Source organism: Manacus candei, unplaced genomic scaffold (assembly GCF_025592945.1).
Source record: "Manacus candei isolate 608988 ecotype Guabito, Panama unplaced genomic scaffold, ASM2559294v1 h1tg000048l, whole genome shotgun sequence".
NCBI lineage: Eukaryota > Metazoa > Chordata > Aves > Passeriformes > Pipridae > Manacus > Manacus candei.
In genome coordinates, this window is record NW_026138096.1 from 6,715,001 (window position 1) to 6,735,919 (window position 20,919).

Consider the following 20,919-nt stretch of genomic DNA (forward strand, 5'->3'; position numbering starts at 1 on the left):
TCAAACTCCTGTTCGCCAATCTGCCATTTGGGGTGGGACACAGTACCCTCACCTGCTGGAGACTCAGGGGAACGAGACTTGGCTTTATACTTTCCAGGGTCTAAAAGCACTAAGTTGTCAGGTCCACCTGCACTGGCCAGGGTACGTACCTTAAAAACAATAAAGTCACCTTTAGGTTTCTCGAGAGACATGGGGTGAAAACAACCAAAAAAAACCCTTAAATTTTGACACAAATCCAGAAGAAATCTACTTAATTTTAAAGCTCAATAAATGAATATGCTGGTATAAAAGTTGTCTTGAGTCTTTGAAAATACCTGTTTTAATCAGAAGCATTTATCAAATTCATGGTTCCAGTACAAGATTTCAACAGTGCTGGTGAAACCAATGTTTTGGATGCCCTCACACAATGCAATGGCTTCACACATCATTGTGTTAGTTTAGATCAAGAGTTTAACCAGTAAAGTGCACAATTATTAACCTGTCTGAAGGTTAATACAGTAGGCTGTATTATTACATAACACATTAAAATTCTTACTTGGATCTCACAGGCAAGCACTAGATTATGAATATAGTAGAAAGCCTCCTCAACAGTCTCTCCAACTGATACTAAGCCATGGTTTCTGAGAATAAGGACCTAGAGAGACATTGAAAGAAAGTTACCAGCAGTAAGGCAAGAATTTTCTTGGTTAAAGAGCATTTGCTCTTGATTAAAGAACATACCTTTCACACACACACTGCCCCCACCCCTTTTCTGTAATTCTAGATGTAAATACTGACCTTGCTTTTAGGCCCCAAATTTTTCTGAATAACCACCTTTTCTTCATCATCCACTAAAATACCATGGTAGTCATGATAAGCTACTTCCCCAAGAGAAAGTGCTTCAGGTGAAATTGGCAGGAGACCACATTTCATTGCAGAAACCTGAGAAATATTAAAACAACTGACTTAACTTCTTGCAACAGAAAAAATGGAAAACCAGACTAATATAAGAATTATAATAAAAATATATATTTTTATATATTATATGAATCTATCTCTACAAGTACATACATAGTGGTCTTAGACTCTATCCCTAAAGCCTCTGCTTATGATAACTTTTGGATTGGATACAAGTCACATTGATCTTGGGTCTGACTGCTTTTACATGACAGCAACACCAATATAAAAAGACTCAGGAAAATAAAATTACAACAAATCAAAACCCAAAATCAACTGCATTCTTCATTCCTTTCACTCCACTCAGTTTTTTCCCCCTCCTGCCTCCCTGCCAAAAGAACTTAAGTGATGAACTCTGACACATGTAATTCTGCAGCACTGCAGATAAAGTTAAAGAATATTTTTAAAAAGACTACTCTATAATTCACGATTTTAGGAATTTGATCATTTATCCTTAAAATGGTTGTATTAATGTGATTAATCAATTAAAAAAAAATCCAGCTGTGAACTCTGAAAGACAGTCACTCTCTCAAAACATTCCAAAGAGGCAGAATTGATTTGTAACTAATTGCTTCAATGAGAGATATTGGAAACGTTTCAAATATTTCAGAAAACCTTGATAAACTGTGTTTTACAAAACCAACAAAATATGCTAAAGCTTTTATGACTCACTGTCAAAAGATCTGGTCTTTCAAGGACACATATATGAAATACATATTTTCCAATCATAGAGCTCAATTTACTGTCTAAGCACTCAGGTTAAACAAATAACCTGCAAGTGAGGGGGATCTACTGATTCAAACAGAACCACATATTTGAAGACAGACTTAAAGTCTTTCTGCTCTTCAGAAAGGAAGCAAATCTATGATTAAGGGGACCCAGCTATTTTCCAGCTGGGAGAAGTGGGGGGACAGGACTGAAGGCAAAGCAGGAGGTGCTCACCGCTGCTCCTGCTGGCGTGTGGATATGGACGATGCATTTGACATCGGGTCGAGCTGCATAAATTGCAGAGTGCAAGGTAAAACCAGCTTGGTTTACGCCCAAGTTGGTGCTTCCACGATCAACTACATCTCCCTGAATGTTGATTTTAACCTGGGAATGAAAAGAATTATTTGCAGGAATGAATCAATACTCACAAAAATCTGATTTAATTCAGCATCTACTGCTGAAGCTCTAAAACCATAAGTCATCATTTATGTCTGAAATGCCTAATTTCACACAAGCCTGACCCAACAGCCAGCAGCTTTCAAGGGTATGAGATGATTCACAGTCCAAATGTCCTGGCTCTTTACAGGGTAGATCAATGGGAGGACACCTGGTGGTGAACATGGGCAAAGAAATCTCCGAGATACCTCAGCTGTACCAGAACCACGTTCAATAAAACTATTCTAAATATGTTACAAAGGAGTAAAATATTCTCTAAGATAGAATTTCAACAGTGATATATAGACAGACATATATATTCATACATATATGAATATTTTACAGCTATGAAAATTACTAATTGCTTACCAGACTAGATGCAGTAACTTCACTATAGAGGAGTCCAAAAGGTACAATGAGGAAGTGCTCTTGCTCAGAATTTACTCTGGCCTAAGGATAAAACCAGATTAAGAGTTACTAAGAATATTTTACTAAAGCATACAAGAAGGCCCCAAACCACTCTCACTTCCTGAGTATGGAATGGACAAGTATGCCTGTAACATATGCAATATGACTCATGTGCTACAACAGATAATCAACACAGAGCACAGTTAATTAACTCATGTTGAACGAAACCAGATGGCAGGTACATGCCAGAGTCCTTCAGGTTGGTGGAATTTAGTAAACCCTTTAGAAAATTTAGTATCACCTGTGATAGGTGACAACTCACCTACTACGCATAAAAGAAACAATACTGGGAGAAATGGTGAAAAAAGTTACTTTTTTTAGTAGAATGAGTTTACACTCCAACTGTATTTCTACCCTAGTACGACATAAGGTATGAAATCAAAGTGTGTGAAAAAATGCCAGAATTTGGCCCACAGATCTAAAACGTCTTGATGCTGAGCAGGGTTTCATCATTGATGCTGGTTCCTGTGAGACACCTGTGAGTAGTACAGCAGTACTTGCAGATTTTCTACCAAGCATCCCAACCTTCACTTTTTGTTCTCCTGTCTCATTCACACAATCAGGAGTTTATAATACAAAATAATTTTGGCTTCAAACCATTCACATCTTGGGATACATCCCTTAAAAGTCTCTAAACTGAAAAGTACAGGACATCTAGGTAGTTTAGGTGTCTCTCAATGGAGAATTAAAAGGCTTCATATGTTTTACTAGACATGTGAGACAACTCCCTACCTCACTGTGAGTCAACCCAGGTTTGGGTGGTTTGTGTTATGGTTTTGGGTTTTTTGTTTGTTTGTTGTTTGGGTTTTTTAAATTAGAAGTTATTTATGAGTTTTGCATTTTCCTGAGATACAGCTACTTTATGCTGCTACTACCCCATGTCTTCTACTACTTGCAACATTAAACTCGTATATACTTTGATCTAATTATACTGCAGGGAAAAACAATTCTAAAATAAGTAGTTGATCAGTTGATAAGCTCCCAGTACAGATCTAGTTTCCTTTACAAACAGTTGGGAACATGCTACAGCATAAGAACCTTAAACTGAACCAGTGAAGTTAAACTGCACCTTTATGAATCACCAAAATAGTTCTTCATTACTGAAGTGTAAATGATCTAGAAAAACTCTTATTTATGCAAGACAAAGAACAGGAATTATTCAAAGCACCCCAAGAGCTAATAAGAAAGCTCAAATGCACAACAAACAAGCAACAAGACTCATAAACCACCTTGTTTTAGGATTAGATCCAATAAACAGCTCACGGCCTCAAAGCAAACCAAGACCTGGTGAATGATGTGTACCTTCTGTAAACCTGTTATCTCAAATTCTGCCTGACCCTGGAGGCACCCAAGTTTACTCTACATTACTGTACTTGACATGAAAACCCTGGAGGTACTCAAGTTTACTCCACATTATTATACTTGACATGAAAGCTCTTGATGCTCTGTAATTCTGCTTCTGCATCAGGACTGCACCAGTCTGAACAATTCCACACACAGCAACTGTCAGTGACTGACAATGATCCAGAAAAGCAATGATACTCCACCCTCCTCCCTGATATGCCCATATTGGCATACACTCTCACATCCTCACAATTCCTTTCTCCTCTAACACACAGGCTTATGACCCTCACAGAAGGCTGTTGTATCTTTTCTCTTAGTTCAGAAGTGCACTGGCAGCTTTTAACTTGAATGCAATCATCCAGTAATTAGAGCATCCACTGAAAATGAAAACCTGGAGTCAAACTCTAGCTCTGCATAAAGTGGTAGGCGTTCACCACATTCCAAAGGAGTGTCTTAGAACTGCTTAATGCATGGGTACACAAACAAGACTGTTTTGTAAATATAATAACCTTGTTCCATATCAGCTTCTGAAGATAAATTATATCTATCAGTCACCTTTCAGAAGGCTGTTCACTGAAGGAGTTTGTAAAAGCCAGGAGAACTATGACTTGGGACTGGATGCTGACAAACCAAGAGCTTTCCAGGACATCTGCCATTCAAAACTGTCTAAACCAGTTTCAGAACCTCACATTCCAAGCAAGTGCTTTGACTGTCTTCCACCTCAACTGGTATCACTTCTACTGGCATCTTCCTTGTGCTCCTCCCCAAAGAAAGCAAACTCGAGGCACTCCCCCCAAGTGACATGCCCTGGCCTCAACCCCTTTCCCACGCATGGCACTCTTCACTACATTTGTCTTCTTATCTGAACACACAAACATTCCCAGGGCTGAACTTTACACTAGAAAGCCATCTCCAAACCTGCTTGCCTGGTAATCTTTTCACTGCATTAATGTCCCTTCTACAAAATCTATTCTCCTGTCACGTATGAAAAATCTGTGGGTGGCACAGAGTTGTTTACAAGAACCACTATGTTGTATATGTTCCCTTACAAAAGGAACCAAATGATCTCACCAACACTGCCTTGATCCTGTGCCTACATGTATCATTTATCAGCTTCATCTGTTCACAAATAATATGCTTTGAAATCTCAAAAAGCAGTAATAATAAGATTATCATGTTTCATTTTGACTGCAAGTAGAACTGATAATACATAAAGGACAACCTCTACTACGTAGAAAAAACCAAACAATTCAGCTCTGTTAGGACAACAATTGACTGGGCTGCACACCACAGCTGTGACTTTACTCATGAGTCTCATGTTGATCATTCTACTGGCATATAAAACCTCCTTGATTTGACCTCCTTGTCATTATTTTTATGGATGCCAATGATTATTCAGTCACAAGGAAAATTGTTGGCACGCTGCATTAAGCTAAGTATCTCGCTCATGTTCAGAAATACTACGGCTTCTTTTTCAAAAAGTTGGTACCTTGAATTATAAAACTCCACTGAATGACTAAGATAGTTTAGTACTTTGCAAGAAAAGAAAACTAAGAAATCACCTTGCAGAATAGTACATACAATTATTTAAAGCATTTAAGATACTAAAAGCCTGAGTCTTTCAGGAATCTTAACTTCATCATAAGAAGTTTCATGTACACTCTCTTAAGACTCTATTCAGGCTGTGGTAGCTGACATCCAAGCTGTTCCAGCTCTTACTGCAATGACAAGTCTTTTCACTATTATACTGCTTTCAATGCCACTTGCTCCTCTTACACACAAAGAGAAAATGACAGGGGAGGGAAGCACTTCTCTTGTATGTGAAAACAATTGGTTCAGTTATCTGTTGATTCAATACTCACTGTTATATGATTGTAAATAAGCTGAGACCAGCCAAAGAGATCTGCTAATCTGTAGAAAGCTGCCAATTTACATCGTAACAACTTCTCCCCTTTTTCATAAGCGATGGAATCCGACCCTCTCAGATCATTCACTGGTGTTACCATGCCAAGACCTGGAAAGCAGAAGGGGTAAAAAAGCACAAGAGGGGTTGCATTCAGCATCAATTCAAACCTAACAACATGCCCTGCTATTAGAGTAGTTGTTCTTACTAGTTTATATCAGCACATTAAGCTAAGAAATCAATAACAAATTTTCATTACTATCACGCAATAATTTATATTACACGAATATAAAGACAGTCTTGGGGAGGGTTATTCAGCTTTGGCAGACACAGCATTCATCTCCTTCCCTCTATCAATTAGTGCTAAGGTGACAATGCATTCCTCAGCAAAATATTTTTTCCCCTCTCAAAATAATGATTGTTTGTAAAATACATCTTCATTGGTAACAGAAAAATGTGACCCCAAATATTCCACTTTGTGAGATACATGATTCGGTATTCCTAACAAGGAGAATTACACATCTAAAAAGATGAACACAGGTTCACTTAATTAGGAAAAATTAAGTACAAGCCAGAGAGAGGAAGATTATGGTAAATACAAATACTGTAGTTCTAGTCACAGTGCAATTAGAAATGTGGTTAAAAGTAACTGTGATAAAGCAGAACCAGGCCACGCTACAGTCTAAACTAAAGATTTATTTTGGAGCACAGGCAAGGATTTATGTTATCTGAACACAAAACCTGTGTGTACATGCATTCGCACATTCTGGGTTTTGTTTTCCTTCTTTGTTTTGCTTGTTGATGTTTCTTGTCTAAAGCTTCACTTCACAGGTGAAAGCTGCAAACAGTATTTCAATGGCAAAAATAATTAGTTTCTAAAGACCTTCACTGTTACCAGACTACTAATGAGCATTTTATTTTCCTGCAGACAAACCACGTGGTAATTAGCAATACTTAAATCTTTAAATTTTTTACTAGCACTGACTTACCAGGCTTAATTTTCAATTAAGATACCATACTTCAAACAGCTTTTGATATAAATTATACACACGAATCACACCGCATACCACTGTGGCATTTAGAGACTAATCAATTCATTTCGTGTTTGCAATGTTCCTGTGAGCAGAACAGGACAGCATTTGAACTTCACAGTACTTTTTATTTAAAAAATAAAAAAGCAAAAGCAATTCAGCTCTGCTGGCTGAGGTGCACTCACTCATGTTCAGCGCTGCCATCCCGCCCTGAGGTGCCGCAGGGTAGACATTTGGTACGTGCGTCGTCATGAAATCTGCAATCTGCTGTAACGCCAACAGACCCGTTGGGTTCTTCCCTTTCTTAAACTGCTCCTGGATCATGGATTCCAGTTCTTCACAGAAGGCCTAGCAACAAGACATTGCATGTTGTAATGCATGTTGAAATGAACTTCAACCTTTCATACACAGCTTTTTTTTAGCACTGAGATGGAACCATCCTACACCTCTTCTGAAAAAGACCTCGGGGCAGAGTTACTGGGTACAGACTGTAACTTGAAAATGTTGCTCTCTGGAGGCTCCAATTATATGAGTCACTTGGGGTTTTTTCTTTAATGGAAATTCCAGCATTCTCTCTTCAAATAACACCAAAACTCATTCAACCTACTAATATGAATTTCTGGAGGGAGAAGAATGTACAGTCCGCTTGAACACAAAACATGAAAGGAAAAGAAAAGGAAATTTGTCAGCATGGCTCACAGGGAACTGATTGCCAAGAAGGCATTCAGAACACAGAAAGCAATGGCCATTGAAGTTTTAAAACATGTTTGAACAAGGGGTTGTTTACATTTGTCCTGGTTGTTTTTTCTTGATATTTTTTTTTTAGTTTATCTCTAAAGGCAAGAAAACAAGATTTTTTTTACTACTGCTGACAGCTCCTGCTTTTGACAAGAACACTGGGATTTGTACAGAAGGAGAAGTACATATCATTAAATAACTATAATTTTTAAGTGACTTATTATTATTTTCATCAATAAAATGGGTTGACTTAAAACAAAAAACCCTGTAAATTTACCACTACATCCCTATTCTGAATGAAGTTATGTCATGAAATGTTTTGTATCTAAAGTCACCCACCAGTTATTACAAAATGAACAAATGTTATGAGAGAAATTTTGTTTGGTGCACTTTCTCCCCAAGGGAACATCTTGAATATTAAATGTCAGTCTTTCATAGTTCATTATTGTGCACCTTTTCAGAAAGAGATACATAAAAATATTGCATATGTCTGAATCACACATGAAAAACCAAGTACAGGACAGACCTGCCTTGTATAAGCTATTCTTAAAAAGTGATACATTTAATCATTTAAATGAATACATGAAAATAAGTGAAAAAATGTCTTACAAGGACTAGAAAAAAAATACAAAAAAAATGTTGATGATTATACAGAGAATTCTGAAAGTAAGACTGAGGAGCTGCTTTATGAGTAGATAGAAAAAATTCAACCAGACAGCATGAGAAAAAAAATCAGGAAAAGCCAACTAGAGGAAAGAACAGACGGATCTAAGATACCACAAAATTCTCCAATACCATTCTGATATTGAAAAGAGACATTAAATTTATCACTTTAAAGATGGAGCATTTTTTTTTCTTACTGGGCTTTGAAGAATCATGGAGACTCTCTTCTTCTGTTCCATCATGTTAAAATCCTGGCGAAGGTCAGGTGCCATATTTCTCTCTCTCAAATATTCTGGATTATTTTCATCAACTCGATCAAAATACCTCTCTTTGTGAGGGGCTGTAGTTGGAGGTGGTGAAGTCACCACCCCCACACCAGAATCACCATTCATAGCACAGTTTTAAGGTACCTACGAAGAGGGACAGAAAAAAGGAATAATTATTTCCTTGCTTCCTTGATTTTAGAACTACATATGTGTTTCTTGTTTAAGAGTAACAGTTCAAATCCACCTAAAATTAGCATGGCTTTCCAAACACTAATTGTCTGTGCAATTGGACAGCAATATTCTAGAGTAGGAGAAAAGGCTTTAATATATAAGGTCAGACAAGGAGGCTAATATTTATGAGAAGTCAAATATGCTCCATATGCAACACAAAACTAACACAAAAGCTCCCATTTAAACTATCTCCAGTTCTTTAAGTTGTCTGAACAGCCTGATTTTCAGAAGAGAGGAAGTCCTTCAAATCTTCTCAGAGACAATGACAGAAGTTCAAGACACATGAGGTCTAAACTCACTAGTTTTGGGGCTTTTTTGCTTATTTGGTTTTTTTTTTCTTAAAAAGTTAAAGCAGACATAAAAATAATACTGCAGAAATCAGAATTTGAGTAATTATAGAAATTAGGACGTTACACATGTTCATTAATATGGAAAGTCCACCTCACCAAAACATGCTCGGACTGGGAACACGTTTCTGGAGACAAACTCAGAAATGCTGACTTTGCAACCCGGGACATTGCTTTTTACACTTATTTTAGGACCATTCAACAACATGCACATCACTGCATTAGCCCGTGGCTTTTGAAACCTGGAAAGCAGAGACACACACAGTCCCCTCCCCTGGCCAGGTTCGTTTCAGTTTTACATGTTCTAGTCAGCAACTGCCTGTATCTACCAGAGAGGCTGAGAGCTCAGCTGGTATTGCTCATACACACCTCCTCCTTCCACTCACAAGAATCCCTTTGTGTAACATTATCCCACTTTTCTGGGCACAGCACTACAACCTTCATTCCAAAATCCTTTTTAGATTTTTTGAAGCCTTCCACTGACAAGCAACCAGTTCAATAAAGCCACCCTTGCAACACTTTGAGACTCAAACCTCCAATTCCTGGACATCTGACATATCAAATTAAAAATAAGCTTTTGCAGTACAGTTTGGTTTTCTTTGCATATTGTACATGACTAAACAAATGTCACTAACACAAACTGTATTTCACTGAGCTGCAATAGGAATATTTGACTTTGAATGGCTTGCTAGTTCATCAAACTGCAATTATTTACATTATACACAAAATAAGTAAGCTTGAAACCACTTGCCATCATGACATTTAGCAACTTCACTAAGAAAATGAGCTGAGAAAAGCTAGCAGGTCTTTTCCTAGAGGTGGGAGACTAAATAAAGAGAACAAAATAGAGGAATCTAGCTCCCTGTCCCAGGAAGGTGAAGCTAAAACTAATTTCAATAACACTGATTTTGATTTGGGGTTCACACAGTAAGGAGAAGCCCAATTTAAATAGTTAATTTTGTTACACATCTGGAGTTTTGCAAGGATTAGTACCATTAAAATGTGTTGATATTATCAAGCCATTGGAATTCTTTTTGCTATGCAGTAGGAAAGACTGTATATATCTTAAACAAAAATTAATCTTCTACATGTTATAACTAGTGAATTTTGATACACATGTCTATTATTCTGCTATTTTTAGATTTTTCTTAGGGACTCGTATTAAACTGTATTTGCTTGCGGATTTTAATTGGCTTAGTAATTTATTTCCATATTTATTAGCTAAAACCACTTCTGATGTGGATGCACACACAGGAAAGGCAAGTTTACAGACATTATTTTGAAACAAATCCACGGCAATGAAGACAATTGTCTACTTCAGGACTGCAGATTTAGGAGATCTTGTCCTCTTTAATTCTTACATTAGAAAATAAGTTTCAAAATTCAACTTTTTTTTTTTTTCAGAATGAACAAACCACTGAATTGAGACAGCTGAACACAATGAACAAAAGTATTTTCCTTGACTCTGCAGAAGAGGATACTACTATGATAATCTATGTAAGCACTTAAGACACTCCAATTAAATGCTCAGTGATTTCCACCCACTGAGTTACTAAATAAACACACAAAGACATCTCTGCACAGTTTAAAGTACTTAATTTTAAAGTTTAGGCTTTAAACGTCATGGTTGATCACTGTTCTTTTTTTTTCTCTAAAGCAGGCTCATATACACATCTTCATTTTTTAATTACTAGCTTTCCTTCACCCAGGAAGAAATACAGGGTATAGCAAGAAGCAAAAATGCTTTTATCCACAAGGAAAACCTTTTAAGGTATTAGACCTAGAAAGTTTTAAGCAAGTGAAGTTATAGCAAAGCAGACACCTCTTCTTTGGCAGCTTCAGATGCCTAACACGCCCCTTCTAATTTCTCTTCCTCCTCACAACCTGCAGCCTGCACCATCTGCCATTTCCTACCTCAAAAACACTTTCGAAGGCCCATTAACACTTTACAACCCCTCTTCTGAGCTCTGTCACACATACTAACACCTCTACGTCCAGGGTTTTGTTGAAAAATGACAGTTTGCAGATCCAAACATGTCTTATTCTCTTACAGTAACAGCTTCACCAGCTTCTGCTTATCACAAAAAATCAGGGAGTTTAGGAACAAATACAAGGGCAAGACCACAAATAAAGACAAACTGAACCACTCAAGTAGTTCAGAATTTATCCTGTGTTCTGCTGAGCAGAGCCCCAAATGTGTCTTTACTTCAAAACCAAGTATTACAAAACTATGAAGTTCAAGCTCAGCACCAGCAGAGAACAAAAGCCCTCTCCTGCCTGCTGAGGTATTCGATTTTCAGACCACGTTTGTCACGTTGAATATGTGTATGCACAGTCTTATTTAAATTAAACTGTACACATGTCTGCAAACACAATCTTGCATTTAATTATTTACACTAATTCCATCTTACTTTTGGAGTACCAAGAGCTATTTCCAAATGAATGACACACATAATTACCTCACTGTTTCTTACTCACACTGGAAAGAAGCTGGTCCCTAAGAGGCAACATTAAAGTGGGATCACAGTATCTTGCCAAAGTTGCATTACTCCTCCATTCAAGTATAAGATGGCATTCAGGAAGGTCCTGGGAAGCTATTACTGCTTCACCACTACAATTTTCATGTGTAATTATTGCCACTACAATGTTTAACATTAAGTGATCATTTTATATCTGAAGTTAAATATCAGTTTCATACCTCAGTTTTGCAACCTCAGCTACCCAAAATTAATGGCAGCCCCATGCCAAAGTCTAGTAATTAACTGTTTTAACATAACTATATCAGTAATTGTTCATTTTAATGGCTGTCAGGTACATATGTTAAAGGTACTGACTTCTGAATTAGAAGCAGATGTGCTTGACAACATTTTGCACAAGCCACTGAAATTTATTTATGAGTTTCCTTGAAAAACCTTTTGGGAGTAAGGCATGATGAACTCCCCAGTAAGAGCTTCAGTAATATGGATACCGATAAATAAATAAAAGGAATCTGACCAGTGAAGCTGAACACACACTGGGGAACAGCCAATGGCTCAACAAACTGGAAGGTCACGCTGAAAATCACAACAGGCTGCCAAGGTAGGAAAAAAAAAGAAAAAAAAATGAAGACTGTCTTCACACCCACAGCACTCCAGTACAGACAGTTTCTTTCTGAGGTAGTGCACTGCAGCCCCCACACAAGATAAGCTGCAATGCCAAAGGACTTTCTGTCATGATAAGGGTTTGTATGCGAGAGCCAGTTCCAATGCAACTGTGTCAGAAAAAGCCACACCCTTAACTGAAAAAGCTGTGGCTGGAAAACCTAAGTGCACAAAAAACCCTTCTGTCAGAAGCAGTTATTGTCCAATACAGACAGAGGGAAGAGCATCTACTACTATGGGGAGCAAAGAAAAATAAACATCTGTGACAAAATCCAAGCAGTGCCTCACAGTAAGAGAAGCAAAGACATCCCTTCAGCGAACAAGTGTGTACCACAAACACTGTGGGGGTCAGTGCAGCAGCACACAGAGCCACCAGCCAGCTCCCAGAGTCACAGAACACGCTGGGCTGGAAGGGATCCACAAGGATCATCGAGTCCAACTCCCAGCCCTCCACAGGACCATCCCCAAGAGTCACATGTGCCCAAGAATACAATGTATTTCTCACCCGGGGGATGTGGATGGGTGAGCAAGTGCTATAAATAGGTTGTTTGTGAAATACATTCAGGAAAACAGCTTTACAAAATGTCTAGCTCATCTGAGCGCTGTTTACAAGAAAAGATTCTGAAATTGGTATTAATATTTCACGTTACTTTCATCATTCAAAATGCCCTTCTTCCCCATACTCTTCTAATCCAACAGTTTCATTAAGAGGAATGTCACTGAGTGGTGTCACAGTTAAGTTTTAAAAAAAATAGAATAAAGTTTTAGAACAGAAATGCCATAAAATTTTTAACATTATCATTCAGAAAGAAGAAAAATCTCAATTTTTTAAAACAACTTGCATTTCTCAGTACTCAGATGATGCACACGTAGTCAAAGAAATTTAAACAGGTAAAACAGTGAATAATACCCAGTAAGAATCTACAATAACTTAAGGGCACATAAAACCCCCACCCTTAAACCTAAAAAATTATATATTTTTTAAAAGCATTTGGATTTGGGCTGGGATTTTATTGTAGTTAATAAACATACTTAAAACTTTAATATTAAACTCATTTTGATACATGGATGTTGGTACAGATTTAAGTACTTCTGCCTCTATCGGTTCAATGTTTCTCACTGAACCCTCATCACTGAATATTATGTGAACATTGGGAAGATGTAAAATGTCCCCCATGTCCACCAGCAGGGATCAGCTAACTACATTTCTTGAAGAAAACGAAGTTTTGCAATCATTTAAAGGTTGGCTTTGTTTTGTAATAAGTTGTAATGGGTTATTTTTTGCTCCTCCACACCCTGAGGAAATTGTTTTTTACTAGGGCTGCAGTCAATGGAATTTGACCTAAAGGCTCCCTGCCACTGAAGGGCTGAGCACAGCTCTCCACATCAACACAGCCTAAATTCTGCTGAGGCCAACTCAGAATACAAATACACCCTGAGACACAGGAAGAAGGTTGTGACAAGGGAACCTAAGAGACTTCTAAAAAATGTAAAATGCAGTGCTAATTCACAAGATAGCACATGTAAAAAAGAAAAAAACCACACTACAGTTTTGGGGTTTTTTTAAGTTCAGGAGTTATCTGATCAAAACCCTACAAAATCAAGTCATTTCAGAGAAGAAAAAAAAAAACCCTAAACAAAATCTGCTCTCTTCCTGGTAGCTTAGAGTTTCTCTGTACAAAATAACATGGGAGTAAAACACCTGCATAGGACCTTGTGCCAAATTTACAAAGCAAGTGAGCAGCAAAATTCTCAATTGTTGATACAATCTCAGTCACCAGCAACAAAGATCGGGACACACCATTTCAGAACAGGTCACTTTTGAGACCTATTTGGACAACAATACAGTGATTTGCTTTGTATCCATTCTTTTTCTGACAGTTCTTTCAACAAGTTATCTCCTCTCACACCACAGCTATGCCACTAAGCCCAACAGAGGTGAAAACAGATTTGACAAGAAGTTACTGGGGAAGGGACGAGGAGGTAGCAAACCAAAATAACTTGTTTTCTTTCCTGTTGTGCAAGTAACAGTCTTTGAGGAGTAGAAGTCACCTAAAAATCTCCTGCAAGTGACAAGTCAAGCAGTGTGATGGTAGTGGGAGGGAAGAGAGAGCTCTGTTTTGGATGCAAACAGAACAGGACAGGGAAAAAAAACTGAAAAAGAGTAATTTTATGGCCCAGGAAGGAGAGTCAGGGGACTGCAGAAAGCTACAGAGTTGAAATTACTGCATGGGGAAGTCATGAGGTGACAGGAGGGAGGAAGAGGAAGAGAAAGGGTTGGGCAGCATTGGGGTGGGGCAGCAAGAAACCCAAGAGGTAAGGGAGCTGCTGCAAACAGACTGAGTTAGTGTGAAAATTGAGTTGGTGGGGAGATGGCAAGGAAGCAGAACATCCTTCTACAGAAAATAAGGTTTCATTATCACTTGGTGTCTGCAAAAAAATTTATAAGTTTACACTTCACTCAATGTTCTGATCCTTTCTGTATTTTTTCCAATTTTCCTTTACTTTAGAATAACATTTGCCAAACATTCTCCTTAAAAAATTAGTATAACTTGGCAATAGGGAAATTATTTACGACTTGCATTACAATTGCCATCATCTCCAGTGAGAGCATTTTGGCACCAATGACACTGGATTTGTTCTTGCCATTTCAAATGTTTCCTACTGAACTTTTAAAAGGAAAAGCTGGCATTATCTTAGGAAGTCTAAGAATAAAGAAAGTAAATCCTGACTGTACTACTTACTAGACAGTGTACTTATTATCATGAACAATTATATTATTTTTGAGCAAATGTTCCCAGCTTCTCATCTTCAGAATTTCCTCTGCTCTTTGTTTTCAAACAGGAAAAGACTATTTCACGAACAAGAACAGTTATTTATCTTGTACTGAATGTAGGCACCATCATTTTGCTTATTAAGAGAGATGCTGCAAAATACTGGACTGAAATTTAGACAAAACCAACACTAAGTTTATCTGAACAAAAGTATTGCATTTTATATTTATAATATCAAGCTTTAGTGTCTATAACAAGAGTTCAAGAAACAAACTGTGTTAGAAGGCAAGGAAAAAAAATAGACCAAGTCTACTTGAAATGCATAGACTCTGCAAGCAATTTTTTCCTATTTTCACCTCTAAAACACTGAAATAAGAGACTCAGCACAGTGGGCTGTGAGTGTCTCAAGGCTACAGAAAAAAACTAGGCTTTCTAGGCTGCTGTGTTAAGAGAACACTTAAGGAGCCACCATGTAACTACATCAGGTGTAAACCAATGTAATTGCTGTCCAGTTTTACCAAAGCCAAACGCAGCAGGTGATTGTTAAAGCCAGAGTAAATTCACAGCAGGCAAATCGTGCCAGACCAGCCTGATCACCTGCAACAAAATGACGTTTTCAGTCATGAGGGGAGAGCAGCAGATACTGTTTAACAAAGCTTCAGCAAAGTATTTGACATTGTTTCCCACGGCCTTCTCCTGGACAAACCAGCAACATAGTGACTGGATGGGTGGCCTGCAAAAGGGGCAGGAAACCGGCCCCCGGGGTGCACTCAGAGGGGGGGCTGATCAGTGGCTTTAGCTCAGGCTGGCAGCCTGTCACAAGTGGGGCACCCCCAGAAAATGACAGTGGGACCCACATGGTTTGACATCACCACAAATAATCTGGATAATGGGACTGAGAGCACCACCACCACGTTTGCTGATGACACCACCCTGGGTGGAGAGGTGGATGTGCCAGCAGGGAAAGCCACCTCTCAGACCAGGACAGGCTGGAAGAGTGAGCTGGCAAGAACAGTGTGGAGTTTAACAGAGACAAGTGTAATTCCCTGCAGCAGTGACAACACCAAAGAGCCCGGGACAGGCTGGGATCCCTTGCTGAAGGGGACCTGGGGGTCCCGGTGGACAACAGGAGTCAGCAGTGAAGCTGCTGCAGCAGTGAAGGCAAATGGGATGCTGGGATGCACCAGAGGGGCACCACTAGCAGAGATGGGAGATGTGACCATCCCAATGTACCAAGCACTTGTCAGGCTGCACTGGAGTATTGTGCCAAGTTCTGGTCTCCACAGCTCAAGAAAAGACAGACTGACTGGAAGGAGTCCGAATGAGATCCATGAAGATGATCAAAGACTGTAGAACCTGCCCTATGAGGAAAGGCTAAAGGAGTTAAGCCCTTTCTCCCTGGACAAGAGAATGCTTGGGCGGGGGCTCATCACACTTTTCCAGTATTTAAAGGGTGGCTGCAAAGAGGATGGAGGCTCTCTCCTCACAAGGAGCCACATGGAGAGGATGAGGGGCAACAGGTGTAAATTGCACCAGGAGAGGTTTTATCTTGATATAGGAAAGAACTCTTTTACACTGAGAACAATCAATCACTGGAACAACCTCCCCAGGAAAATGGTGGAATTCCCATCAGTGGGAGGTTTTCAAGACACAACTGGGCAGGGTGCTAAATAATCCCAGGTAGGCTCCCTTTCCCACAACAGGCTGGCTCAGTTGATATTTCAAGAACCTTTTTAATCTGGGCTGTTCTATGTTGTATGATTCTAACATAGTATAAGCCCACCTAAAATTTATGCCAGAATTTAGGTGGGCAGCTTCAGCTGGGATATTGTTAAATATATCTGTCTAAATTCTGCAGAAGTTTCAATATCTATGGCTCAGAACACATAATTCAGTTCTTGCAAACAGAACAGGAGAGAAATCAGCATTAAAACTACATTAGAAGCTAAGATACAGAGAGGTTACTTCCTTCCTTGTAATAAAGGATTTAAAGGGCCAAGAGTTTCAAACTTTTAGAAACAGTAATCATTCAGCTCTCCTCCCTGACCTGGAAAAGCATTGTATCCCAGAGACTGGACTCTGCAGGAAGCTGAGAATGACGCACAGGGAGGAACAGGCCAGCACACTGTGCTATCCCTCCCCTCACTGCCAGGTACAGCTGCAGCCCACGCTCATCACTGGTACCATTGTCATGTTTAACCCTCTCTAACATGATTTATTAATTTATGCTGGAAAGATCAAACTTCCAACAAACAGCTCATTCCAAGCTAATTAAAAATGGTAAGGAATCCCAATCTAAAAAATGGGACTAGGAATAGTATTAAGATTAAAAAAAAAAAAAAAAAAAGAGAGATTAAAAAACCCTCTTGAAACTGTTAACTCATGTCTCCTATTGACCAGGTCCCTGGTTTCTTCCCAGTCCTAGCCTTTTAAATTCCCTTTTCCTCTTCAGATCCTTTCCTTCTCCAATTTTCCTGCTAAGCAGTTTACACAACAAACAGCAGAACAGCCACTTCTATCCTCTAAGAATTTGAGAAAGACTAACAGTTTCAACACCAAAATTACTTTGCTTTCACTTCTTTGACTTAGTAAACTTAATGTACTTTTCCCATACACTTCTCATACAGCACTTCTGGAGGCGTTCAGTACATAAATTCATGAAAGATTAGGGACAGTGATAACAGAAATTGTAACACAAAATGTTGCACTGTTCACATAACAGAAAGAAACTCTCTGCATAGTTATTTTAAACCACAGACACCTTAAGCTTTTCTGCTGAAATCCTAAAAGCTTCACAAATATACCAGAACATTTGCATGCAAATGACAAAAGAGGATTTTCACCAATGCCTTTTGCATTTCTCCAGGTACAGTGTGCAAGTATGAATTCTGCAAGCTATCATATATTTTTCCACTGTTTCCACCAGAGAAGCACTGATGGTCACAGGTGGTAATGGCAGTGGAGACACTTTTTCTTTCCACTACTTCAGTCTCTGTGAGCTCCAGACACTTTACAGTTCAGTCAAAAACTTGGGCTTCAGTGTTAAGGTTCAGAGCAGTATCATGGTTTTCAGATAAATTTATTTTATGAAGTCACTCCAACACTGAGATTAAAATCTGCATGTTGAATCTCAACTTAAAGAATTCCCCAAATGAGTCCTCATAATTACACTGCCACATCCCACTGAAGCTGATTTGCCTGCAATTTTATTTCAGAAATCTGACTCCCAATTCAAATAAGCTTCTCACTTAATCCTCTATTTTTTACTTAATAATAGTGTAATATCACAAAACTCATTTTAACACAGCTAGTGCAAAGGAGTACAAATGAAGACAAAAATTAAGCCAGAATTACTCAGTGCTGAAATGGCAAAATTAAAAGTGAATTTAGAAGCTGTCATAGATCACTACATAGGAATCACAAAGGTTATGCTGTGGCCAGGTGATCTACTGTATAGTAAAATAAACTAAAAAACAAACAAACAACACACAAGTAGAAAAATTACCTTCTTTAACTTTGAAAAAAACCTACTAGAATATTTCTGGTTTTCATGAGCACACTTCAGTAACAGACATGAAATATCAGAGTTCAAGGAAGGGCTTCAAAAATGATCTGGAGAGTAGAAGACTAATTTGTAGGGATCAGCAGCTTGATATATTCAGTGAACCAGAAAGATTAACTGGTCATAGAGGTGACAGGGCCTTTCAGTCCTGCTAACCAAAGTATGGAGACACTTAAAAGTTGGGAGTGAATAACAGACACATTTGCCCTTGAACAGAGCTGGAAGTTTCCCAACCATGTACGTACAATACTGAGTCCACAACTTTGCTTTGAAAATCTTCATAAAACACAAGTTCTAACCCAGCTTTCAGAGTACTTCCAGTACTACCTGTCTGCACTGAGATCAGAGGCCCATCTGCCTCTCAAATCTATGAGCCTGCCCTTCCTTCTCAGGCTTTGTGAAAAATAAGTTCCACATGTACAATATGCTCATGTTTTTTGCAGCTTCCAGAGCACTTCTAGTCTTCCAGCACCTTTTTATTTTTTTTAAAGCATTTTTCTCTGCTGGTACGTTGGTGACAGCTGAAGACTGAATGACAGACTAACAGACAGAACCAAAAATCCTCCTTGATCCTTCTCCTACGCTCAGGTCAAACCAATCAGACCGACATCCAGGACAAATTTTCTGTCAGAACAGGTAGGATTCTTACTATTTGTAATGATCTTTGGCAGCATGAAGTGCAAACTCCTGAATGATTCAGGCATACCCTACCTGAGAAATTTCAGTTACAATTACTGCAGTTCCCAAACCCCTCAGCCTGTCTCCCTGGCTTCTTTGCTGCATTCAGCAGTTTACTCCACAGAAACCAACTTGCTCAGGTTAATGTTTTTTTCAAGTTAAGTTTAACAGCCTGTGGAATAAAAAGGGTTGCACTAGAGAAGGAGTCACTCTATGCCTTACTGACAATTTGTTGAACAGAAAACATTGGTGCCAAGTGCTTTTCCTGCCTGCTGTACTGTGACATTAAATTTCCCCCCCGATGTCACAGAGACTCAGCTACTCGGGCTATGCAGAAGTGCACGAGAATGAGTCAAGTCACTAATTCTCACTTTCATCCTCTAATTGTGTAGAAAGCATCTGAGACCAATGTAAAATTCAAATATTTTCCCACTATTAATATTTATGGATGGTGGCAGCAGCACCAGAAAATGCATGGACATTTATTTTTGCCATCAGGGTCACGAGTCCATACAAATAAAGAGGTTTAACCCAAATACTGCTTATTTTTAGGTTTCTGTGAACCCACATGCACTTCCCAAGCCTGACACCAAACATGCTCATAAGCCAGTGCCCTGAGATTTTTGAACACAGGTCAGATCAGATCACCAGCTTTCCAAGGGCAGGGACCCAGCTTGATCCAACAAGTATTTAGAAAGCTTGAGACATACTGATCAGCATGTCTGACCCAAAAATGAACACTGGCCTTAAACTGAAATTATAAAAGCTGCTAGACTTTTAATTCCAAGACTGAAAAAACACAAATGCACATACCAGTTTGTGAAACAAAGAACCACCAGTGTACCGAAGCAAAATTAGATGTTTACTTTGCCAGTGTAATTAATCAGGTAAGAAAATGCCCATAATTTCCATATACATGCAATTGAAATCAGATTTTCCTAGAAAACAACACACTTAAAGCCATAGAAGTGCCCAAATTCCTTAAGAGTACTCCACACAGTGCCCAGAAGAAAAGCCACCTGCACTTACCAGAGCAGAGCCCACCGCTGCTCCACAGAACAGCAGCTCCAGGGAGATGCACAGTGGCTGCACCAGTGGCTTCAGACACGAATGAGAACTAGGTCAGGACCTGGGACCGAGGACAAGGTTTTACCATGGCCACTGCAAACCTGGGGGGGTTTCTGACACAGCAGTTCAACAGGGACAGCACCCAGCACAGGCTCTGCCCCACAGCAGTGGGGAGGCTGCAGCACCACAGGAGAACTGTGGAGTTCACAAGCAGCTTTACCAGAAGGCAGAAAACTCCAGAGCTCCTCTGAAGGCAGGACACGGTGTGGGTTGCAAGTTGTCTGAAGTGAAGTCACACACACCCTGCTGTAGATGCAGTGACAGGAGGAAAGAAAACCTTTCTTCTTCCCTCAAGATTTTCTATTGACCTCAAGGCCAGTAAAACAGGCAAAATGAACAAGGCCCCTCCACTATGCAACTGGACCACAGTAACATTGTTTCACTTTACCCATAAGGTTTTATAAGTAATATTTCCTGATGGTAGTACCTATCCAGCATTCCCCTTCTTTTAAATAAAGGACACTGGACATTTTAAAATTATACGTGAACATCTAATTTTATTAAAATGTTTGTGGGGTTTTTCAGAAAGATCATACTAGATCAGTGTCTGGGAAAAAACAGATTCCA

The 20,919-nt window shown here is 39.0% G+C and overlaps 1 protein-coding gene across 16 annotated transcripts in view; it reads right to left on the reverse strand.

The window, feature by feature from the left end:
• ADD1 (adducin 1) overlaps positions 1 to 20,919 on the reverse strand; it is a 63,581-nt gene that overhangs the window by 23,182 nt on the left and 19,480 nt on the right. For all 16 annotated transcript variants that reach the window (XM_051798322.1, XM_051798323.1, XM_051798333.1 and 13 more), the window contains exons 2-9: positions 8,424 to 8,636; positions 7,011 to 7,173; positions 5,754 to 5,905; positions 2,449 to 2,529; positions 1,879 to 2,028; positions 778 to 921; positions 536 to 634; positions 1 to 149 (exon numbers count right to left, since the gene is read on the reverse strand). The exon at positions 1 to 149 is cut by the window's left edge and continues 28 nt beyond it. In XM_051798322.1, coding sequence (XP_051654282.1) covers positions 1 to 149; positions 536 to 634; positions 778 to 921; positions 1,879 to 2,028; positions 2,449 to 2,529; positions 5,754 to 5,905; positions 7,011 to 7,173; positions 8,424 to 8,618 — 1,133 coding nt within the window. In that variant the 5' untranslated portion in view covers positions 8,619 to 8,636. The remainder of the gene's footprint in view (positions 150 to 535; positions 635 to 777; positions 922 to 1,878; positions 2,029 to 2,448; positions 2,530 to 5,753; positions 5,906 to 7,010; positions 7,174 to 8,423; positions 8,637 to 20,919) is intronic.